Source organism: Rhinatrema bivittatum, chromosome 6 (assembly GCF_901001135.1).
Source record: "Rhinatrema bivittatum chromosome 6, aRhiBiv1.1, whole genome shotgun sequence".
Taxonomy (NCBI): Eukaryota; Metazoa; Chordata; class Amphibia; order Gymnophiona; family Rhinatrematidae; genus Rhinatrema; species Rhinatrema bivittatum.
The window spans coordinates 120,344,610-120,369,906 of NC_042620.1; the positions used below are offsets into that span (position 1 = coordinate 120,344,610).

The window sequence follows — 25,297 nt, forward strand, 5'->3', positions numbered from 1 at the left end:
CAAATCAATCCGGTTTACATACAACTTTTAAATGCCCAAAAAGAGTAGGGGGCTTTACATAGAACAATTGAACAATAAAACAGGTAACAATAGAACAATAACAATAATGATGGAACAAATAGAATAGATAACCAATTAAACATAGTAATATAGTAATAAATATTATATAGAAAATAAATATAAAAGAGATAGAGTGCTTTTACTTTTGTGAAGTAATCAATAAATTTTATTGTAGCAGCGTAAGTATACAAGAATACAGTACAGATATTTCTTTTCTTTCTTTTTAAGTGTTACAGTTTTACAGACAAAGCACTGTGATGAAAGATAAACAGAACTTATGTGTTATCTCCAAGCCAATTTTGCACTTGTTATAACAATATAATGTATATAATGTATATATTGTAAAACGTCCTTAAGCAAAAGAGCTTTGTCCGCTTCCAGCCCCAAGCAATGGAACCTGCTCCCACCTGACCTAAGGCTTGAACAATGTCCAATCACCTTCAAGAAGAGACTTAAGACACTGCTGTTTGGCCAAGCTTTCCCATAACCACTCTTTTCCTCCTCAGCCCCACCTGTCTGTCCTGACCTAAGCGTTCCCTCAAGTATCCTAAGTATTTGTAACAAAACCGCCATTTTCATCCCCTTCTCACCCCTTTAACCAACCCCGCCATACCGGTTTTTTCACCCTTCGCGTACATCTTACCACGCTTTCACTTCACCTTCTCCCATATGTTGTTTTTACAAGTTTTATCTCCACTCTGTTCAATGTAATTCAAAACATGTTCACTGTTTTATCCCAAGTTATGTTTATCCAGGTTTCTCCACCTTGTTCAATGTAAGACAATGTAAGACAAGACTATGTCATTGTTGTCGTTGGCTGGTAACCTACATTGGTTACCAGTGAATTTCAGAATTCTATACAAATCAATCACCTTAATCCACAAAACCATCCATCATCATCTTCAACTTGACCTGGAAATACCATTCAAACTCCACTCCTCTAACAGACCAACTAGAGATATTCACAAAGGCACCCTGAATGTTCCCCCCACTAAAGCCACACGCCTCGCTACGACCAAAGACAGAGCTTTTTCGATAGCAGGCCCATCGATCTGGAATAGCATCCCATCAAATCTCAGACTGGAGCCTTGCCTTTTAACTTTCAGAAAAAGACTTAAAACCTGGCTCTTTCACCAAGCCTTCCCCGATCCACCAGACAATTACTAGTTGTCCTTCACCCCTACCCGGTCTGGCACTCTTTTTCACGAAAAATGGACTGTGAGACTTTCAGGTTAAAGCACCGTTTTAAGCTTTTAATTCGTTCGCTCTATGGTAACACTACTTATTTATTACCGGCCTTTCTTCTTTCCAGCTTGTTGTAAGCTTCCAAGTTCTCTCTCCCTGTTGATTGTAACTTTGACTTATTCCTTCCTATTGTTATCTTTCGTTTACTTGAATTGTTACTCCAGTTATTCTCTTGTTAAATTGTAAACCGATCCGATATAGTTATTTACTATGAAGGTCGGTATAAAAAACTGTTAAATAAATAAATAAATAATGTAAACCGAAGTTCTAATTAATTCTGTTAATTGAACCTCGGTATATAAAAGTTATAAATAAATAAATATTGACCTAGAATATGAACATTGAAACAGAGTGGGATTGTTGACCCAGACTACTGCAGCGCGCTCTTCACAGGATTACCCAACTCATCCATCAGGCCTCTCCAGATGATACAGAATGCTGCAGCTAGAATCCTGACAAGCACCAACCGGAATGATCATATTACACCCATCCTCCGAAATCTACACTGGTTACCAGTCAATTACAGAGTCCTTCACAAATCTTTAACATTAATACACAAATTCATCTATAATCTCCTTTATCTCGACCTTGAAATTCCATTAAAACTCCATACTTCTAACAGGCCAATGAGAGAAATATCCAAAGGAACGCTACAAGCCCCTCCAACCAAAGCCACACGACTCATCGCATCCAGGGACCGAGCATTTTCGACAGCAGGCCCAGCCATCTGGAACAACCTCCCTGCAGAACTTAGGCTGGAACCTTGCCTGCTAACTTTTAAGAAAAAACTCAAAACGTGGCTGTTCCGCCAAGCCTTCCCAGAACCCTGGGATACACATTAGGCGTTATCTACCCATGATTAATGGATCCTCCCCTCCTCTGAATACCTTGACAGCATGGATACCGACTCTAACATGTGGACTATCTCTAGTCTGGACTACCTCTAGTCCGGAATTTGTTTCTCTCCCTTTAACTTAACTTTATATTTCTCTTCTAGCTTCCTAAGCTTCCAAGTTCACAGTCCTCGTTGTAATGTAACTTTGTTTTTTTCTTCCTTTATCTAGTTATTTTACCCCTGTTCGATGTAAACCGTCCTGATATGGTATTTAACCATGAAGGTCGGTATAGAAAAAAATGTTAAATAAATAAATAAAATAAATGAAAGCTGATCTTGTAAACCATTGTCATCTAATTTTGGAACCACGTATATAAAACTCCTAAATAAATAAATAAAATTTTTGCCATCCTTGCTTGATACTATTTTTTAAATTGCAATAAACCTTTTTCTTTTCAACACCACTTCCAGTCTGTATTGTGGTTTTGAGAACTGTTTGGTAGATGTCCTGAGTACCCTTGTGGAAGTTGAGAGTGAGGAGTGAAAAACTGAATCACACTTAAAACACCGTGAACCCTGGAAGGCTTAGATCCTCCTCCCAGCCAGTGGAATCCCAGCACCCAGGGTCAGAATTCTGATGCATGAGCGAAGGACTAAGAGGACTGGGATGGCAAGAAAGGCCCTAAGCATTGCTATAGCCTCTGAATTAGGTGCTCCAAAACTAAGAGGGAGTTAAACTTTTACTTTTTAAACTTATTATTCTGAATATGATGTATTTGTTTACATTCTGTTTTCTGTAGCAAGGATACTCTAAATATGTATATAGAAAATATAATAAAAGAGAAATAAATAGATATGCAGAAGTCATGAAAAAGTAGGAAATCCATTTTATTGGACTAACATAATATATGTGAGAGGTAGTCTCCTTTTATCAGACCCCAATGGCTTATTCTTTGCCACCTCCAGCCTACTTTAAAATAGGCCTCCTTTCATTAGCACAGCAAAGAAGCAATGCAGTTCCACTGGGTCTAAATAATACAGAATCATCTAGGTTTTAGTCTAAGACCTAGATGACTTTGCAGTGTTTAAACCCACTATAACTGTGCTGATGAAAGAAGGATAATTCAAAACTAGTTACAAGTATATTAAGTTAATCCAACAAAAAATATTATCTACTTGTTTGATGACTCATTTCTGCATACCGTGGACTAACATGACAAGTACAATTCATTTCCTTATACAAACTGGGAAAACTTCTTTAGTACATCTGGCCCTATGTGAGGCTGATAATGGATTGGCTGTGAAACCATGGAAGCAGGTTGTAAACTGGATACAAAGAATATGCAGAAGAAACAAGACGAAGGCTGAATTCATCCTTTTGAGATGGTCATTCAGAAAATGAGAGGCTTTTTGTTATTTAACATTGTATCACTGATTTACTTATAGGAAAGTAGAACAGAGGGTACTCACATTTCCTCATGATACTAAACTGAATAAAGAGCAACTCTAGAAAGCATGGGGACAGCTTAGAACTTGGGGCCCATGAGATGGTTTGAGTTTGGATCGCTGCATTAATGTGTGTCTTGAAAGATTCAAAATACAGACAATATCAAAATAAAAGTAGCAGATGACAGCTAAAAACTGTAGAATCTCAAACACCTAAAATGACAAAAGGAGACAGAAAGAAAGGCAAGAAACCCATTCGGTTTCTTAACAAAGGCTCAGCACGAAGTGCGCAGGTTCATATGACGTCGCCGTCCTCTTACGCGCGTTCATACTGAGGCAAGGCGGGAGAACTGTGCGTGGGCGAGCACGCACGTTCGGTATTGGGGCCCATAACCCAGGGGAAAAGGGCCTGGACCAACCGAAGCTAAGTTCAGTATCACGTGAGCAGCGTCAGCTCTTCCGCCTCTCTCCTTGTCTTCCTCGCGCGCTGAGGCTGAAAGAGACGAGACTCGCGCGGAAATGGAGGTAAGTACGTTCCTTCGGACGCTCTCGCAGGCTGCGTGGTGTGAGCTCGACGCGGAAAGTAAACTGAAAGCAGTGGGGCTGTGTAGTGGTTCTTCGCGCTGTGGGTATTGCTAGGTTTTTTTTCGTCTTTTTGGTGTGTGTTGAGAGGCCGTATCCGGACTCTCCCGCTTTCATCACCCCATCGACCACGTTCCTGTCCCTTCTCCTTACGGCATTGATCGGGCCCCAACGCGGCCTCCTGATTTTTTTATTTCGTTGCGTGCGCCCCCCCATTGCCTGTGATCGCGGAGAAAAAGAAATAAAAGTCGGCGGCAGTTTCCGCTTTGGCGGTTAATGGCTGCTTTCGCCTTTGTAGCGCTGATCCAATTCCTAAATCCGATTCTCGTCACTTTTAATCTTTTAAAGAGGGGAGAGGAGAGCCAGAATTGAGGGAGGAAGGGTGTAAGATGCTACGGGCCGGAGCTAGGGCCTAGTCGGGATGCATGGCGCCATGCCAGGACCCGCGCGCGCTCTGATCGCAACATGGAGGAGGAGGCGGCCGCTCGCTGTCTCTAGCTTAGGTCTACGAAATGGCGCAGTGGCGGCCCGATGGGAGGGAAATGGAGGCTGTGAGCACTTGGGCTTCCACGCCTGCCCTCTGCCGTTGCATAAAGTGAGCGAGGGCCGCCCCATTTTGCCTTCTCTTTTCCATGCGGTGGTATTTTGCGCTCCACGTGGGGCAGAGAACGGACAATGGACTTGATTGAGAAACCGAAACGATAGGATAGCGAGGTTTTTAACTTTTTTTTAGGTTGTGTAATAGAACCACTTTATAACACTATATTTATGGCGTTATTTCAATTTTAACTTAATAAAGCTGTAATTCAGTGAAGAGTATATTTAATTGATAGTATTTATGGTGTACTTTGTTTTTGTACGTTTTTGCCTGTCTGTAGGGCCGTGATCCTAAAGAACCCGAACAGTTGAGGAAACTGTTTATCGGAGGACTGAGCTTTGAGACGACAGACGACAGCTTAAGGGAACACTTTGAAAAATGGGGGAAACTCACAGACTGCGTGGTAAGCCATAATTATCAAGGCTTCTCTTCTTGTTTAGAGTTACCCTTTCCTACATCGGCCTGGCGTTTTATAACTAATGTAGCTGCAATGGCAGGCCCAATGTGCTGTTATGAGCCACTTTTATTTTATGTGTGTGTATACATGAACAGGTGTGATATATGCATATGCCAGTACTAAATAGTTATATATATTTCTGTTCTGTCTGCTGCAAATCAGAAACATTCATGTTTTTGTAAGGCTAACAAAGATGAGCTGTTCTAGTACTCACCTTTTTGGTTACTTTATTAGTTGGGAGTAATACAGGCAAAGATTAAAAAATTCCTCTGTCTAGCCATATACTATACCTCCTGTGGGCTGCTGCCACCCCCTTCCAAGTGGAGCTGGCCACATTCAACTTTACCTATCAGCAGTGAATATCTATTCACCCTAAGCAAGTGAATTTTTGAAGCCCTGTAGGTAGATGTAATTAAATTTAGCTTTCAGGACTTCAATCCTTTTTCAGATGTTTGTACGTCTAAGTCTAAGGAAGACTTACTATCCAAGCTAATATATTAATGCATGTTCTATTTGTCACTGAATGGGGTTGATAGTAATGGAAGAAAATAGGTTAGAGTTGAATATAAAATTGGAAATTACAGAAACAGACTGGCTTGAATCTGTTGGGGTCGCCAGACTTGGCCTGTGGCTTGTTTGGCTGACTTGTTAAACTTTTATTTCGCACAGCCAAATTCAGCTCTTGGAGGAGGAATTTTTTTTTAACCTGTGGCTGGCAGGGAGGAGAAATGCTAGGACTCTTTCCAGTGAAAGATATCAATGGTGGGGAAGCCAGGACCTGTTAGCAAGTTGAGATGCTGCAGGACCCTGCAGCGTGTTGAGTGGTGAGGCCTGTTGCCAGGTTTTCATGAAAGAACAAGCACTTTCTTCCAAAAAAACAAGCCCAAAAAAAGCCCAAAACACGTGAGATTAAAAGCATTTAATGCCCTCACATACCTATTACCCTCTCCCCACCCCCCTCTGAGCACATCTCTGGCCCCCCTCCGAGCACATCGCTAGCCCCCACACTCTCATTCTCCCTTCCCAACATACTAATTCCTCCCCTCCAGATACCTGGCTGTAGCTGCACACTCTGAAGATTCCTTTGCTGTTGCCCTCCAATGCCATGCTGCTGGCCTCCCCGTTCCACCCACGTGTGATGCTGTGTTGGCTGTCTGCCCACAAAATGTGCTCCTGTCGTGTGCATCAACAAGGTTTGCAGCTCTGCTCTGATTGGCTTACTACTACAATATAGGGATAGGGTGTGCCTGCTATGGACAGGCTTCATCGCAGCAGCAGCAGCCAATCACTGTAACATGATTGAGAGCACAAGTCCAAATAAACGTGACTGGCAGAAAAAATAGCCCAATTAAAAGCAACCCGTGAATTGGAAAAAACCCCCGCGAATGACTACAAAAAGAAGCCCAATCTCGCGGTAAATAAGCGAGGTTGGCAACACTGGGTGTGGGGGAAGTGAAAGATGAATGCCACAGGGTGGGAGGTGATGTCAGGGGGTTGGTGAGAAGGAAGGTGGTGACTACAAAGGCTAGAGAGGCTGGGTGGAAGGAGAAAAAAGATGCTGATAAATGGGGGAGGGGGGTAAAAGTAGAGGTAGGGGAATAAGGGAGGTAAGCTAATGCCATAAGGGTGGAGAGAGGGAAGGAAGGCAGATGATGCCAGAGGGGTGGAGAGAGGGAAATTGAGAATGCCAGGTGAATGAAGAGAAAGTGGTGGTAGAGGAATGTGGAGGGGAAGGGAAGAGAAGGTGTTGGTAGGGGAAAGTAGGGTGATATTGAGGGCTAGAGGACAAGGTAAGGTGATGCTAGAGGTGGGGGAGAAGATGATGAAGATGGCATGCTTCAATAAAGGGAATTCTACTGAGTGTGCCATGACACACAAGGTTGAAAATTACTGCCTTAGTAATATAAATGAATTATTAACTTGATGTTTTGATTATCTGTTCATGTAATCCTTATTTATTGTTTTACTCATGTTCTTGTATTTCCCCTTCCCCTGGGCCTCTGTTATTTTTAATAAATATGCCATATACCTTTTCTTTGTACTGATTTGCTGTGATGCTGGCTAAGAAGTACCTGCAGCCTACTTAATCAGATTGCTAGAGATTGCCACAGCATCCTCTAGTCTGTGGGCATGGCTGTAGGTTGCTAGCACTATTTAGTTTTGACACTAATAACAAGACTGGGCCCACTAGTATGACAGTAATATTCAAATAGCATGGGCAAATCCTGGAAACAGAGCTGAATTTCCTTCCCACCATCATACCAACTTGTGATATGCTATGCATGGGAAGGAAGGAGTTTCATATTTCAGACAAATACATTTCTTTTCCTAGCGTGTAGCCAGATGGACTCAGGACCAATGGGTTATATGCTCCCCTGCTAGCACATGGGGACGGAATCAGGTTTCAAAGCTGATGTCACCTTAGATACACCCCTGCGGTGACCTCAGCCCTTCAGTATCCCTCTGTTTCCTAGCAGGTGTGGATTGGATTTCCCTATCGGGATCACCATACGTTTACGAGAGAGATTGAGCCCCGCTCTCCTGCGGTGATGCCTAAAAGGTCCCTTCCTCCCCCCCCCCTCCCCGTTGAGAATTCCTGAGGTGATTTCTGAGATCCCTCGGAGGTATGCCTTGGTCCGGTAGCAGGTTCCTGGCATGGACTTTGCTGCTGAAGCAGCTGGAAGGCATGTTATATAATAGTTGTTTTCATATCTTTTTAGATAGGAACTTCCCTAAAATATAGTATGAGCTATTTCCAGAAAAATTCTGAAATCAAATTACAAAATTAAGACATTATAAACATGTGCATGATCACTCTTCTATTAAAATAGGTGCAGAAGACAGCCTTTAACCAATAAATGTAGGATTATAAATAGTGTACTTGCAGGGCGATGCAATATCATGTACTCAGGCCAGTGTACAGGTTAACCCGTGGTTGGATGTGCATCCATAACCCCAGCACATAGCCAATAATGCTCATCATCATGTAAATGCCATGTTGGAGGCTATTAACTAATACTCCCAATGTTTAAAAAAAAACAAAAAAACCACCTGACGTGCCCATTTTAACACTTTAAAAATTACCGCCAGCCCCAGAGTTGGCATTAAGTCTTGAGGTGCTCCAAAACCTGCCCAGAAAAGCAGAAAATACTTCTTTTCTGTGGTTCCTCTGACTTAATATAGTGATATTAAGTCAGAGGAACCACAGAAACTAGCAACATTTAAAAAAAAAAAAAAAAAAAAAAAAAAAAGTCTTCATGGTGGTCAGGCTAGGAAAACGGACACTCAATTTACAAGTGTCCATGTCCTAACCCATGGCTGTGCACGGGTTAGGAAAACAGATGTTTGTAAAATTGAGCATCTGTTTTTCTAACCTGAGCACAGCCACTTCGCCTTGCGCCCGATGCGAAGGATGCACAATCTTCCCTAGCACTTAATGCCGCAGCTCAGCCTACTTCATCATGTGGATGGGTGCACTTTAGGAAAGCAGACGCTCAGTCTTGAGCACCCATTTTTTTGTGTTCTGATATTGCATTGGCCTGTTCTGTTAATAGAAATGTCATTTTGCATATGGCATACTGGTTTGCCCAATGTGGGTTTTTTATTATTTGATTTTAACGTAACATATTATATGGTGGCACTTTCAGTTGAATGGATCAAGCTATAAATGAAAGTAGTGTAAACTTTAGCTAATGTATATTCCTACTTTAAATATGTGGATTTTTATTATTCTTAAGGTAATGAGAGACCCACAAACAAAACGTTCCAGAGGATTTGGGTTTGTGACTTATTCTTGTATGGATGAAGTTGATGCTGCAATGTCTGCCCGGCCACACAAGGTTGACGGTCGTGTGGTAGAACCAAAGCGAGCAGTTTCTAGAGAAGTAAGTATTGTGGATGTTTCTCGACGTAAAGAATAAACACTGAATGCTACCAGAAAAGTAATTCTTTTAAAGATACAATACAAATCACCCTTACAGTATATTTTATAACTGAAAAGAACAGACTTGCCATACTGGGTCAGAACAAAGTTCCATCAAGCTCAGAATCCTGTTTCCAACAGTGGCTAAGCCAGGTCACAAATACCTGGCAGGATCCCAAGGGGCAGATAGATTCCAAGCTGCTTATCCCAAGAATAAGCATTGGATTTCTGCAATTCTACGTTAATGATTAGTAGACTTTCCCTCCAGGAACTTGTCTAAACCTTTTTAAAGTGCAGCTTCAGCAATAGCTTTCATCACATCCTCTGGCAACAAATTCCAGAGCTTAATTATGTGTTGAATAAAAATAATTCTCAATTTTAAATGTTTTACCTAGTAACTGTGTCCCCAGTATTTTTGAAACAACTGATTTAATGTTTACTCTTTCCATTCCATTATTTTATAGACATCTGTCATATCTCCCTTCAGCATTCTCTTCTCCAGTTATAACCTCTTTAGCCTTTCTTCATAGGGGAATTTTCATGCCCTTTTATAATTTTGGTTGCCCTTCTCTGTAATTTTCTAATTCTCCTATATCTTTCTTGAGATGTGACCAGACCTGTACACAATACTCAAGACAAGGTTGCACCATGAAGTGATAAGCATAATAATTCTGTTTTCCCTGTATGTACCTGGATCAATCCAGACTGCTGGATTTTGCCTCCCTTCCAGCAGATGGAGGCAAAGAAAAATTTTGAGAACACCCCCTCTTAAACCGGTGTGCCACCTGCAACTCCCCTGTATTTTTGTCTCCAGCAGATGGAGATGGTACAAAACCTGCGGTTCTGAACCAGTTTCTGGGTTCTCAAACACATACAAATGGCTGTCAATCCGGACAGGAAGATTTCTCAGTCCTCCCAGGGGGTTGGCAGGTCCTAGAGGGACCATCCCCCCCCCCTTTTCATAGACAGGGAGCTCGGGTTGGTGACACTGCTTGCTCCTCTTTTTGCAGCGCCGAGGGTGATAGCCGGTGATCCGGTTCCCTTCCCTCCCCCAGCATGGATCCAGTGATACCCTTGCCCTTCTTGCCGGTAATTTTGGTTTAAAAAAAAAGTCAGGGTTTTTAGTGGCAGGGGTATAACGGAGTGGCTTGTTAAGCTTAGCAGCGCAGCAGCAGCTCCGGCGCAGCGTGCCTTCGGGTGTCGGGCCGTGCAGGGAGGTGTGTTAGGTGGAGGCTCCCAGGTCCAGCTTCATTTTTGATGGGGGTTGACTGCGCCTGTCGTGCGCACTTCCTTTGTGGCCACCATGCCACATGGTCTTTGCTGTGGGGAGCTGACTTTGTGGCTCTCCCACACAGGCCTCTGTTCACTTTGCCTCCCTGGTGGGGAGGGCTCCTCCTGGTGTGATGGCAGCTTCAGCCGACAGGCTCTGTGGTGGGGGCAGAAGAACAGCTGTGAGGGAGAGCGAGGCCGTCCCGCTGAGCGTGGGAACGGTGGCCATTTTCAGCTGACAAGGAGACATCTGGGGGGGAAGAGATCCGCCCCGCCCTGTGCGCTATCGCCAGCTGATTTGATTCCTGGTGATCCCCAGGACACTCTTCATGAGCTCCCAGTGATAGCCCTGGGCCCAGCTGGATTTTCGGCCAAGTTTGTGCTTCTCATGCACCATGCCTATTTGGCCGCCCAGAAAACTCCTCAAGCAGCTGGGGCCTGTTCGAGTCAAGAAGGTCAGAGGCCTCGGAGGATTACGTGGAGGCCTTGGGGGATGAACACGCACCACCTCAACTTCCTCTCATTTTACAGACGTGGACCTGGGAGGAGCGGGAGAAAGCTGTGCCTTTGGACGGGGACAATCCCATGGTTCGGCTTTTTCAGAGGGATGAACTCAATCCTCTCATTACACACATCCTGGCAGAGCTGGGAATCACGGTCCCTCAAGATGACCCTGGCCAGGAAATGGTGGATCTGGTACTGGCGGCGCTGCGTAATCTGGCTAAGACCGTTGCTTTTTATAAAATGGTTCAGCAGCTGATAGTCCAGTAGTGGGATAATCGAGAAGTAGGCCTGTATGTGGGGAGGACTGTGGACAAGCTCTACCCATTGCCAGAGGAAACTCTGGAGCTGTTGGATGCTTCGGTGTTGGCTGTCACCAAGAGAACCACCATTCTGATGGCCGGGGCAGCAGCCCTGAAAGACCTCTAGGATAGAAACCGCGAGGGTCATCTTAAAAGCATTTTTGAGGTCTCGGCTCTTGGTATTCATGCTGCCATCTGCAGAAGCTTCATACTTAAGGCGAGCCTGAAATGGGTGCAGCAGCTGCTGAGTACCAGGGACCTTCCACCTCAGGAGTCAGCTCAGGCAGAGTGCTTAGAGGCGGCAGTGGCCTATGGGATGGACGCCTTATTTGACTTCCTTCAAACCTCCTCCAGAACTGTGGTGTCAGCAATTTCCACATGGAGGCTTTTATGGTTGTGCAGTTGGTCGGCGGATGTTTCTTCCAAGGCCCAGCTTAGTACACTCCCTTTCCAAGGAAAGCTCCTCTTTGGTGAGGACTTGGGACAACTGATCAATATCTGGGTGACAATAAGGTGCACAAGCTGCTGGAAGATAAACCCAAGGGGCCTAGAGGTTTTCTTCCAACCCACTCTTAGTTTTGGGGTCAGAGGTGCTTCTGCCAGTGTAGAGCACCTAGTAAACCTTGGAGAGGTCTCAGTCCTTTCGTGTATGTCGAGCGGGCGAGATAGAGCCGGCCAGGGTTCCCTCGTGGCTAAATCCTCTCAGTGAGATCTGGCCAACCCATTCCTCCATCCCTGTCGTTGGTGGACAGCTTCCCCCCCCCCCCCCCCCCCCCAGGAATAGGTCAAGATAATGTTGGACCTGTGGGTTCTAAGTATCGCAAGCGGGTATGTTAGAATTTGCTCGTCCTGAGAGACCTCTTTGTAATCTCTCCCTGCGGTTTGCCAGTAAAGAGGCAAATAGACCATACACAAGCTGGAATGCCTGGGGGCCATCCTTCCCGTTCCCCAGGAGGAGTGGGGCATGGAACATCTTTCCATTTATTTCATGGTGCCGAGGAAGTAAGGCTCCTTCCGTCTGGATCTGAAGAAGGTAAACAAGTCTCTCAAAGTCCTGCATTTCGGATGGAGACCCTGTGCTCGGTCATTGCAGCTGTGCACAGCGGGGAGTTCTTGGCCTCCCTCGATCTGATGGGAAGTATATCTGCACATAGGAATCACAGGGATCACCAAAGATTTCTTTGGCTCATGGCCCTTGTTGGTATGGTTAGGATTGCAGAGTGTTTCTTCCACTCTTGCTCAACCGGGCAGTACGAGTCCTGTTAGACACTGCAACAGAAGTAGCCTACATCAATTATCGAGGGACCAAAGGTTGTCCGGTGGCCTTGGAAGCGGAGCATCTGATGGCCTGGGTGGAACAGCATCTAGCCTTACTGGCCCCATCGCACATAGCGGGGACAGACAATGTGCAAGTGGATTTTCTGAACTGTCAGAGGCTAGAACCCGGAGATTGGGAGCTCTGACGAAGCAATGAACCTCATCTCTAGCAGATGGGTTCTTCCCCATCTGGACTTGATGGCGACTCAAATGCCAAGGCTCCATGCTTCAATCGCAGGAGAGAACACGGAGCGGAAGGGTTTGATGCCTTTGTGCTCCTATGGACGATCAAAGTACTGCTCTGTGTTCCCTCCATGGCCTCTGATAGGCAAGATTTTCCGGAGGATAGAAGTTCATCCCAGAAAGGTAATCTTGGTGGCCCCGGAGATCCTGGTCGCAGACCTGGTTAGTCTGGCAGTGGACAGCCCCCTGCAACTGAGTCATCTTACAAATGTTCTGCGTCAAGGCCCTATATTTTTTGACCATGCGGATCACTTTTGTCTAGTGGCCTGGCTTTTGAAAGGAGGCAGTTGAGGAAGGCTATCCAGAAGATGTAATTTCCAGCCTACTTTGAGCTTGGAAGACCTCTACCTTCCTTGACTTATGTCAGGGTAGGGAAGTTCTTTGAATCTTGGTGTCGTGAGTAGGGAGTCCTCCCTAGTCAGTCCTCTGTTGCTCAGATTCTGATATTCTTGCAGAAAGCCCCAGCAAGGGCTTGTCGTTTAATTCCCTTCGGGTGCAGGTGGTGGCCTTGAGGTGCTTCAGGGGGCAACCCTGGCAGCACATCTGGATGTGGTCTGTTTTCTCCGCAGGGCGAAGCATTTGAATCCCCCACTCCATCCCATATGCCCTTCCTGGAGTCTTAACTGAGTTATCAAGGCCTTGTGTAAAGCTCCTTTCAAACTCTTTAAGAATGCCTCTTTAAAGGACTTAACTCTAAAATGGTGTGTTTGGTGGCGATCTGATCCACTAGGAGAGTATCAGAGTTGCAAACCCTTGCCGGGACCCTTTCCTAAGCATTTCGGGTTCTGGAGTGTCTATTCGAACAGTTCCATCTTTTCTGCCGAAGGTTGTTTCAGCTTTCCACTCAAATCAGTCCATGGAACTCCTGACCTTTACCAAGGCCGAAATGGAGACACCTCATGTGCGGTCCTTTTGCATTATCTTGAGGTCTCGCCTTTAGACTCTCAGGTCATCTTTTTGTCTTCTGGAGTGGCCCTAAGAAGAGCCAAAAAGTGTCCAAAATGTCTATAACCCGCTGGTTGAAAGAGGCCATTGCTTCCGCTTAAATTTGTTGCGGTCAGCCTGTCCCAGCAGGTTTTAAAGCGCGTTTGACTTGCTCACATGCTGCTTCCTGGGCAGAAAGTCAGTTGGTTTCACCGCAAGAAACTTGCAGGGCGGCGACCTAGAAGTCTCTGCATACCTTTTCCAGGCATTATCATTTGGACGTCCAGGCTTAGACTGTCCCCAACTTCAGCAGCAGTGTCATCCAAGTCAGACACTCAGGGTCCCACCCCAGATAGGGGAACTTGGGTACATCCCAGCAGTCTAGACTGATCCGGGTACGTATAGGGAAAGAAAAACTGGTTTTTACCTACTAATTTTTGTTTCTGTAGTACCCAAGATCAGTCCAGATGCCCGCCCCTTGAAGGTGTTTAGTTTCTGCTCGAACTGTCGCTGCAGTATTTTGTTTCCGGTTACTTTACAGACCAAAGGAGGGTACAGGTTTCACCTTATCCTGCGCAGAGAGTTCACATGTATATAGTTTAAATGGTTCTTCCTTGTCCTTTGCTTGACATGCCTGTTCAATAGTTACTTATTTCTGCTTTGGTATTTATACTGAGGAGTTGCAGGTTGCACACCGGTTTAAGAGGAGGTGCTCTCAAAATTTTTCTGTCGCCATCTGCTGGAAGGGAGACAAAACCCAGCAATCTGGACTGATCTGTGATACTACAGGAATGAAAATTAGCAGGTAGGAATCTATTTTCCTTTCCTAGCGTGTAGCCAGATGGACTCGGGACCAATGGGTTATGTGCTCCCCTGCTAGCAGCTGGAGACAGAATCAAGTTTCAAAGTTGACTTCACGCTAGATATACTCCTGCAGTGACCTCAGCCTTTCCAAATGTGGATTGTCTCTCCTATCAGGAACACAGTGCTCTTTTTAGATGAGGAAAATTTACCTTCAAATTTCTACTTTTAAATTGGAGAAGATCGAGCCCTGCTCTCCTGCAATGATACCTAAGGGTCCCTCCCCCAGTTGAAAATTCCTGAGGCGATTTCTAAGATCCCTCAGAGGTTTGCCTTGGTCCGGTAGCCGGTTCCCAGCGTGGACTTTGCAGCTGAAAGGCAGCGGGTGCAGGAAGCAGAGTGTGGTGGTAATGGCCTAAGCCATCTCCCCCCCGCAGCTGGAGACACTCTGTACTCAGCCGGTAAGCGCTGAGCCCAGGTAAGTAGCAAAGAACTCCTCTGATCCAGATACGTGGAAGGGCTTCGGTAAGTGTTTCCTTGCTGGTGTGCTGTACAGACCTCGTTCCTGACCCTGATAGGGCAAAGGAAGGGGGTTTCAGAGTGGGTTGAGCAGCCATTCGATGAGCTAGGCTCACTGGGCACTCCATGTGGTGGGCCTAAAGACCCTGCGAGTTCCTGGCACAGACCCTATGTCAGAACCAAGAAAGAATCCCATCCTGGTGGCTCTATGGAAAGCCTCTTGCTATTTCCCAATGCTGGAAGCCATCCAGGAGTTGATTGAACTGGAATGGGACACCCTAGAAGCTAGTTTTAAAGGAGGTCAGGCCCTGGAGGCCTTATACCCTCTGGACCCGGTGAACAAAGAATGCCCGCATTTCCTGAAAGTAGACACCCCAGTCTGCGCCGTCTCAAAGCAAACTACTATCCCAATAGAGGGAGGAGTGGCCTTGAAAGATGCTCACCTTTAATGCAATAGCCATGACACTGCAGATCGCTTCCTGTTGTTCCCTGGTGGCTCTTTCGGGTCTGCTTCTCTAGAGAGAGGCTGATAGCTCAGGGGCGCATACCAAAGAGACGATCAAGCCCACTGCAGCCTTCCTAGCGGATGCAAGCTATAACCTAGTATGCACCTCAGCCAGAGTAGCCTCAGTGGTGGCAGCCAGAAGATGGCTATGGTTGCGAAATTGGTCAGTGGATGAGACCTCTAAGGCAAACCTTGTAAAGATGCCGTTTAAGAGACCCCCTCCTATTGGGTTTCAAACTGGAAAAACTAGCCAGTAAGTGGGGTGAATCTCCAGTGCCTCAGCTACCAGAAGATGAGAGGTTGCAGCATCCCTCTCCCATGAGGGGTCGGGCCAGGCGCTTCCAGCCCTACAGAAACTCATTTCAGATATCTCAGCCCTCGGGAAGGTCTCAGTCCTATCAAAGCAGACAACCAAAAAGAGGAACTGGTTCAGGTTTTACTCGGTGTATCGCAATCATGTCGGACAAATGGGTACTGGACATCACACGAGAAGGATACACTCTGAAATTTCACAGCATCCCTCAGGATATGTTCGTGATGTCACCTTGACACTCCCAGTACAAAAAACTGGCAGTGGAATCTACATTAAAGCTCCTCAGTTTGAGGGCTATTACTCCGGTACCTACACCCCAGGAAAACATGGGGTGGTGGTCCATCTATTACATCGTACCCAAGAAGGAAGGGTCATTCCGATTGTATCTCTAGCGTCAATCTTCATCTGCAGATGCACTTCTGCATGGAAACTCTTCGCTCAGTCATAAAGACCTATACAACCAGGAGAGTTCTTGACCTCCCTGGACCTCTCGGAGGCCTACCTTCATATCCCAATCCGTCAAGACCACCAGCATTTCCTACGCTTTGCGGTACTGGGCCGCAATTACCAGTTCTGGGTGCTGCCCTTTGGCCTGGCAACCGCCCCCAGAACATTCTCCAAAATTATGGTGGCGGTGGCGCTGAGGAAAGAAGGGATCCTGGTACAACCTTACTTAGATGACTGGCTGATCTGGGTGAATTCATTAGAGAGCCTCCAGGTGACCAGCAGGGTCAGGTCCCTACTACAAGAACTCTGTTTGGTCGTGAACATGGACAAGAGCAGCCTACACCCTTCCCAGCCATTGGAGTACCTGGGAGTCCGGTTTGACACCAAGCAGGACAAGGTCTTCCTCCATCCCTTGAGGATAAAGAAGCTGATGTGCCAAGTGCATTGGTTGACAAACACGCTGCGCCCCAGGACCTGGAGCTATCTCTAGGTCCTCAGCCTCATGGTGTCAACCCTGGAAGTAGTACCGTGGGCAGGGGCACACATGCCACTCCAGTGCTTTCTGCTCTCATGTTGGAACCCACTGTCTCAAGACTACTCAATCTGCCTCCACCTACCGATGGAAGTATGTTCTCAGCTCCAGTGGTGGCTACAGGAAGCTCGCCTAAGCAAGGGTGTAAGCCTACCCCCACTGAATCGGAGCACCTTCATGACTGACACGAGCCTCCGAGGTTAGGGAGCTCACTGTCAGGAACTAACTATCCAGGGGCAATGGACCGAGGAAGAGGTGTGCTGGAAGCACAGGTAGTTCAGCCACAGGGTCCAGGGACAAGCAGTCCGAGTGATGTCAGACAATGCAACAACATACATCAGCTGCCAGGGAGACACCAAAGGCAACCAAGTGTCTCCTAGAAATAGACCCCCTTACAGAATGGGCAGAGAAAAATCTACAAGGGATCTCTGCCACCCACATCGCGGGAAAAGACAAGGTCAGAACAGATTTTTTTTTATAAGCAGGAAGATTCTGGATCCAGGGGAATGGGTGTTGTCTACAGAGCCTTCCAACACTTAGTAGATCGCTGGGGCCTCCCGTCCATCGACCTACTGGCCACATCTCAAAATGTAAAGGTCCCCCAATTCTTCAGTCGCAGATGCGATAAGCACTCCCAAGGGATCAATGCCCTTGTCCAGACCTGGCCAGAGGAGGACTTACTATACACCTTTCCTCAGTGGTCCCTGCTGGGCAAGATCATTCACAAGATCGAACACTACAGAGGATTGGTCCTTCTAGTGGCCCCGGATTGATCCAGATGCCCATGGTATGCAGAGGCTTCTCCTGGAGAGTCCCCTTCAGCACCCACCCCCCTTCCCCCCTCCTGCACAGGGACCTTCTCTAACAAGGTTTGGTCTTTCATGAGGACCCAACTCTATTCTGTCTTACGGTCTGGTCCTTGAGAGGGCTCGCCTGACGAAGCGGAGATATTCAGCAGCCGTAATTGCCATCTTGCTCCGTGCGCGGAAGTTCTCAATGTTCCTGGTGTACATATGGATCAAGAATATTTGAGGCCTGGTGCATGGACTGTGGGGTGCCCCCGCTAATGACCAAGATCCCCATGATTCTGGATTTTTTATAGGAGAGCCTGAACCAAGGAGTTGAAGGACAATCTTTTAAGGTCCAGGTGGCAGCCCTTCTGTTTCAGGGGAGAGGTGAACGGAACCCACCTGTTGATGCATCCGGTCTTGGCCCATTTCCTAAAAGGGGTTAAACCCCTCCAACCACCCTTAAAGTGGCCGGTCCCCCTATGGAACCTCAATCTAGTATTGGACTTTTTAGCAGGGCCTTCCTTTAGGCCACTGCGCAGTCTGTCTGTACGCCTATCAACACTGAAGACTGTTCTTGGTGGCAATATGCTCGTCTCGTTGCATCTCCAAACTACAGGCACTGTCATGTCGGGAGCCGTTCCTCCGGTTCACTCCAGGAACGTTGCAGCTTCTCACCATCTCTTCCTTCTTACCTTTTGGTAATCTCAGAGTTTCACCTGAACCAGACCATCTCCTTACCATCCCCAAATAGATGCAAGGACACGGAAGACTACCGTCTACTTCGCCACTTAAACATCAGTAGGCTTTTAGTATGGTACTTGGAACTGGTGTGCAAGACAGACCACTTGTTTGTCCTTCACTGGGGAAGAATACAAGGTGAAGTGACTTTGCAAGCTGCCATAGCTCGCTAGATCAAGGAAGTGATCACAGGAGCTTATGTGGAGGCAGGGAAGCCTTCACCCCCTTCAGGTCAAAGCTCATTCCACTAGAGCCCAGGCCAGAAGCTAAGCTACTGTCTCCTGTTGAGCAGCAACGTGGTCTTCCTTGCACACCTCCATGTTCTATCACCCCAAGGGCGGTCCTATCGGACCACAGGCAGCCTCCTGCCCCGTAGCTTTTGTACATCCCACTGGTTTTGAGTCCATCTGGCTACACACTAGGAAATGGAGAAATTACTTGCCTGGTAACTTTGTTTTCCTTAGTGTAGACTGGACTCAGCATCCTGCCAAGGAATTGCCCATGAGGTGAATATTGCATGTGGTTATGGGTAAGCTGTTGGCCTATCCCTTGGTCAGGGCATCTATAGTATTGCTGGGATTCAGCGCTTATGTTGGTTAAGTACAGTTGTGGTCTCCTGTTTTTAATCAAGTTGCATCCAGATTCTAATAAAGTTCTTCAATAATATGTCCATAGTGACTTTTTGAAGAGAATACTGAATGTCTGAGGTCACTGCAAGGGTATGTCTAGGGTGACATAGGCTTTGAAACCTGACTGTCTCCATCTGCTAGCAGGGGAGCACATAACCCATCAGTCCTGAGTCCATCTGCCTATATTAAGGAAAACAAAATTCAGGTAAGTAATTTCTCCATTACTTTCATAATCCTAGAATTCTATTTGCTTTCTTGGCTGCTGCTGCACACACAACAGAGGATTTCAACGTATTTTCAATGACACCTAGATCCTTTTCCTGAGTGGTGACTCCTAATGTGGAACCTTGCATTGTGTAGCCATAGTTTGGGTTATTCTTCCTCAAGTACATCACTTTTACTTGTCCACATCAAATTTAATTTGCCATTTGCATGCCCAGTCTCCCAGATTTCAATGTCCTCTTGCGATTTCTCAGTTACCTTGTGATTTAACCATTTTGAATAATTGTATCTGCAAATTTGATAACCTCACTTGTTCCCATTTCCAGGTTGTTTTTTTATAAATATATATATTAAAACAAAAAAAGCAGTGGTCCCAGAGCAGATCCCTGGGGCACACTCCACTATTCACCTTCTTCCATTGGGAAGATGTCTTATCTCTTAACCAGTTGGCAATCCACAATAAGACACGGTCACCTATCCCATGTCTTCTTTTCTTTTTTTTTCCTAAGAAACCTCTGAGGGACTTTGTCAAATGCTTTCTTGAAATTCAGATACATTATATCAACTGGTTCACTTTTATCCACATGTTTTATACCCTCAAAAAAAAATAAATGAGGCAAGACTTCCCTTGGTTAAATCCATCCTGGCTTTGTTCCATTAAGCTATGCCTATTTATATGTTCAGCAGTTTTGTTCTTTGATAGCTTCTACTTCATTTTGTAGGTATGAAATTTTTTATACCTTTTTAAAAGTCTTAACATATGGGTTTTTAATAGGATTCTGCGAGGCCTGGGGCACATTTGACAGTAAAAAAGATATTTGTTGGTGGCATTAAAGAAGATACAGAAGAATATCACTTACGAGACTACTTTGAACCATATGGCAAGATTGAAACAATAGAAGTCATGGAAGATCGTCAGAGTGGGAAGAAGAGAGGATTTGCCTTTGTGACGTTTGATGATCATGACACAGTTGATAAAATTGTTGGTATGTAACTTATTTTACCTTGTCTAAAGCAGGGAGAATTTGAGCCATACATTTTTATTTAAAACTGTTATCCAGTGTGATTTACATTGACATGTACAATAAAATACAGAATATATATATATTTTACAGGAAATGTGACATTTAACAATATATCCCCAGCAAATCTGATATAACCCACTTCCGTTGGACTGTTGCCAAAAGCCATAAAACACCTCTACTATATAAAATATCACCCATTACTAGAGAGAAGAAACTAGTTCACTTTTTTTCTGAAAGGTAAAATGTCTTTCCCTTTATGTACCCAAGTCAGTTGAGACCCCCTGGGTTTTGCCTCCCCTCCAGCAGATGGAGACAAAGCTTTACTTACACTTAGGTGCTACCTGCAGTCCCTCAGTATTTCTGTTTCTAGCAAATGGTGGAGGTGCAAAGCCTGCAGTCTTGAGTTTAAAAAAAAAATTGGACTACAGATTTGAGCTTCCCCGGGTGGGAGGGGGGTGTTTAGTTTCTGGTGGGGCCATCCCCTCTGATTTAAGATGTGGATGAGTAGGGGGGTTGGGGACCCTTTTTAAAGCTCGCTCCTTGAGTACCAGACAGGGTTGAAAACCCGGGGTCCTGGTTCATATGCCTTGGATGGGCTGAGCCTGTTAAATTTTTTTTTTTTGGGGGGGGGACGGACAGTTTGTGCCCTGCTCCTTAATCGTTCAAGCAGCTCAGTCTTTGTCCCCATTCCTCCGGAGGTCTTTGCGCTCACTGCTGAGGAAGGCACTTCGGGGAGCATGGTAACAGTGACGTTGGCCAGGCGCCGCTAGCCTGGGAGGCTATCGCTGGCAGCCTGCTGACTGTCCCTTACCGCTAAGCGTGGAAACAGCAGGATTTTATCTAAGTTCAGGGCAGCCGGGGAGGGGGATTTTCCTTCCTCGTTATCTCCGGTGGTAGCGGCCTCCAGGGTCTCAATCAGGAAGTGAGGAGAATCCCGGCGATGTCTGCTTCCTCTTCTTTTTCTTCAGACTTTGTGCTGTTGCACAAAGCCTATAAGGCTACGAGGTTTGCATAGTGCAAGTCTGAGAAGAGAGCCCATGTGAAGCCGGCCAAGAGATCCAGGCAGGAGGGGGCCATGAGGGTCAGGCAGCTCCTGAGGACCATAGTACTGCCACAGACAGCTCCTCCGAAGTTTCAGGAGCAGATAACCAGCCAATGAAGGGACCCTCTGGGATCTGATCCAGATCAGAGGTTTTCGAAGGACCTGTCTGTCAAGTGATTAACCCGAAAGTAGTACGGTTGTTCCACAAAGAGGAGCTAGGCCCCTTGATACTTGCTGATATGGAGGAACTTGGTTTAGAAGTTCTGTGGGAGGACTCCGAACTTGGATCAGTAGACCCAGTCAGGGTTGGCCTCAGGGGTCCAGTTAGGTACTTTCCATTTCACAAGTCCATCAGTGTGTTACTGTTTAGGGAGTGGGATACTCCTGATACAGGTCTAAAGGTCAGCAGAGCCATGGACAAACTGTATCCTTGCCTGAGGACATGTGAGAACTTCTGAAAGTCCCAAAGTTTGATGCATCTATTTTGGCAGTCACTAAGAAGACAATTCTGGTTAACTGGTCTGTAGCTCTGAAGGATTTTCAGGATAGGAAGTTGGAAGCGCATCTCAAGAAAATGTTTGAGGTGTCGGCCCTTAGTGTTCGGGCTGTGTGTAGCAGTTGAGGGCAGGCTTGCGCTGGGTGCAGCAGTTAGTCTAACAGATCTGAATCTGAGACCCAGGTGGAGCGGCTGGAAGCCGTTGTGGCTTATAGAGCGGATGCATTGTATGGTCTTCTCAGGACCTTCTCCAGGACAATGGTGTTGGTGGTCTCTGCCCAGCGTCTCCTCTGGTTGCAGAATTGGTCGGCCGTTTCATCCAAGTCTCAGTTTGGAGCCTTACCTTTTAAGGGGAAACTCTCTCTAACAAGGTCTTGGAGGAGATGATCAAGTCTCTTGGTGAGAAGGTCCATAAATTGCCTGAAGGCAAGCCAAAAGGGAAAATTCGTTTTGTCTCGTGTCTGCTTTAGAGGGCGCCTACATTTTCGGCCAGCCAGAGTGTCTGGAATTACACAGAGGCAGGTCTCAAGCAGACAGCTGTCCTGGAACCTTTCAGGGGCATGGATCTGGCAGAAATGGCTCTTCTCAGGGTGGAGGGGGGAGCCATATCAGACCAATTATGCGAGGCTGGTCCACTCCTCAGTTCCAGTGGTTGTGGGCCGGTTGGCTCTGTTTTACGATGAGAGGCCCTAGAATCACGTCCGATCATGGGTCTTTAGGTGGTAGCTCCTAATATGGAACCTAACATTGTGTAACTACAGCAAGGGTTATTTTTCCCTATATGCAACACCTTGCACTTGTCCTGCAACTGTATCTGAGATTCATGATTCTGGGAGAACGTTTTCAGTTTCGTGCCCTGCCTTTCGGTCTGGCGACCGTGCCCAGGACTTTTACCAAGGTAATGGTTATGGTGGCTGCAACTCTCCGGAGGGACAGGGTCCTGGTCCACCACTATTTAGACAACTGTCTGATTCAGGAGAAATCAGAAACCCTTTGTCTGCAGGTAGTGGAATTAGTCTCTGACGCCTGCTGTCATTGGGGTGGATAGTCAGTTTGTTAGTCATCTTGTCCCTTCCCAGTGTTTGGAACTCCTGGGAGTTCATTTCAAGACGAGGATGGGGAAGGTATTCTTCACCGGGGAGCAGATTACCAAGTTGCAAGCTCAAGTTCTCAGATTGAAAAAGTGGGTACCCGAGGTCTGGGATTACTTAAAAGTTCTCGGGTCTATGGCTTCCATGCTAGAGCTGGTTCCGTGGGCGTTTGCTCATATGAGGCCTCTACAATCTGCTTTACTGTCTCGCTGGGACCTGTTGGAGCTATTTCAGCTTCTTCTCCCCCTCTCGGAGTGTGCTCAATCCAGTCTTTCCTGGTAGATCCTCCCAGACAAGTTAAGACTGGGTGCAGGTCTGTATGATCGTCACCATTGATGTCAGTCTCTCCGGCTGGGGAGCAGCGTGTCAGAACCAGTCTGTGTAAGGGCAGTGTTTTGCAGAGGAAACCTCTGTCCATCAGTCGTGTAGACGAGAGCTGTGTTCTTGGCCCTGCAGATGTTTCTACCCCTGGTGAGAAGGCCGGTAAGGGTCCTGTCGGACAATGTGACTACAGTGGCTTGTATCAGCCGGGAACACCAAGAGTCTAGCAATAGCACTGGAAGCCCAGAATTTGACTGCTTGGGCGGAACATCTGTAGCGATTGGCAGCCTCCTATATAGGCATGGACAACATGCAAGCGGACTTTCTGCGGTCCAACTTTTGCCAGCTCGGTGGGAGCTGTCGGAGGGAAGCATATGTGTCTCATCAGTTGGAAATGGGGCATGCCATGTGTGGATTTGATGGCGATCTTTCCACAGTGCCGAGGCCCCGCATTTCTTCAGCCGAGAGAGAGGAATGGAGGTGGTGGATGCCCTGGTTCTGCCTTGGCCGGTGGGTGTCCTTCTGTATGTGTTCCCTTGTGGCCTTTGGTAGGCAAGATCATAAGATGCATAGAGGTTCATCTGGGCAAAGTGATTCTCGTTGCTCCAGATTACAGCAAACCAATTGACCTTATAGGTCATTTTGAGTGGCTGCACCTTAAATTTGCCTATCTGAACTTGGGCGATTTTATGGTTTCAGTTTCTTTCATTTCTAATGCAGAAGTGTTTTGGATTGTACTTGGTCTGCTAGACCAGCGGTTCTCAACTGGTGTGTCACGACACACCAGTGTTGCCAAGCACCGGCAAGTGTGTTGCAGTTCCCAGTGTTCCCCTGCCCCGCTTGTGCTTGCCTTCTCCCTAAGGGTGGGGCTGAAGAATGGAGAGATGCGCGCGCCACTGCTGGAGGCCAGGCTGGCAGGGCTTAAGAGTAGAGAGACCTGCGCGTTGCCACCGGCGGGGCCGAAGAATTGAGAGATGCTGCACGCGGGCTGAAGAGCAGAGAGGCCTATGCGCCGCCAGCGGCGGCTGATAAGCAGATGCCAGGCTTATTGCGCCAAATAAAGTGAAGAGGCTCCATGTGAGCTTGTGTGTGTGGTAGAATGGGTGCATGAGTGGCAGAGTGTGTGTGGTTGTAAGTGACAGAGCATGTGTGTGAGAGAGTGACTGGTGTCTGTGTGTGGGAGAGATACTAGTTAGGGAAGTTACTGGTCTGTGAGACAGTGACTGGTTGTGGGCTCTAAGGAAGAGGACTGTGAGGACAGCTTCAGCAGCCACTGCTGCTTCTGGTGAGTGCTATTGGCCTGCAAGGGAAAGGAGTAGGAGAGTTGCTGGAGAGGGTAAGTAAGGGCAGCTTTTTAAGTTTATTCTTCTTGATTGACTATCATTTTAATTATTGGGTATTATGTAAATGTCTGCTGTTTTGAAATTTATTGATATTTGGACAATTTTTAACAATTTTTGAGTTTTTAATTGTTGGATGATATTCTGTTCAGCAGCTGTTTTGTAACATTTATTAGTATAGTTTTTACAGTTATTTCTAAGTGGGTATCTATAGCAGCTTGGCTTGCTCTGTTTTCCTAATGGGAAGTGTATTAGGATTTAGGGCCTGGTTAAATATTTGTAGTGGTAAATTAGTCATTTCATAAGAAGGGGTATTGTGTCTGCCAGTAAAGAGTTTGTTTTGCTTTTGAGATGTCATCAGATCCAGAATATATATATATTTTTTTTTTTTGTATGGTGAGCTGTACGGGTAATGCCCTAGTTCTGCTCTGCACTCTTTTTGGGTCGAGGGAGTTCCTGAGGATGCAGAATGTATATTTACATTTAGCCCCATGATGGTCACATGTTCAGTGTCACACACGTGAGAACAATCTGTCAGGTGTGTCCTGATCGAAAAAAGGTTGAGAACCACTGTGCTAGACAATGCCACAGGCATTGTCAGGGTGGTTTGCTTTCACAGGAAACTTGGTCAGCAGTAAAGGCCAAGTGGCAAATCTGGTTAGTAACCAGAGCAGTCTGGCATTACTCCATTTTGCATGAGTTCTTCAAAATCGAGCAGACTTGTTTTTGTCGAACAGTGCCAGCGTAGGGGCATATGTTTCATCAAGGAGATGCCAAGAGCTCT

At 46.3% G+C, this 25,297-nt stretch overlaps 1 protein-coding gene across 3 annotated transcripts in view; it reads left to right on the forward strand.

Annotated features, from left to right (window-relative positions):
* Positions 1 to 3,955: 3,955 nt before the first annotated feature.
* The window catches only part of HNRNPA3 (heterogeneous nuclear ribonucleoprotein A3), a 71,317-nt gene continuing 49,975 nt past the window's right edge, over positions 3,956 to 25,297 (forward strand). For all 3 annotated transcript variants that reach the window (XM_029605872.1, XM_029605874.1, XM_029605875.1), the window contains exons 1-4: positions 3,956 to 4,111; positions 5,047 to 5,169; positions 8,961 to 9,107; positions 19,974 to 20,184. In XM_029605872.1, the coding sequence (XP_029461732.1) occupies positions 4,106 to 4,111; positions 5,047 to 5,169; positions 8,961 to 9,107; positions 19,974 to 20,184 (487 nt within the window). In that variant the 5' untranslated portion in view covers positions 3,956 to 4,105. The remainder of the gene's footprint in view (positions 4,112 to 5,046; positions 5,170 to 8,960; positions 9,108 to 19,973; positions 20,185 to 25,297) is intronic.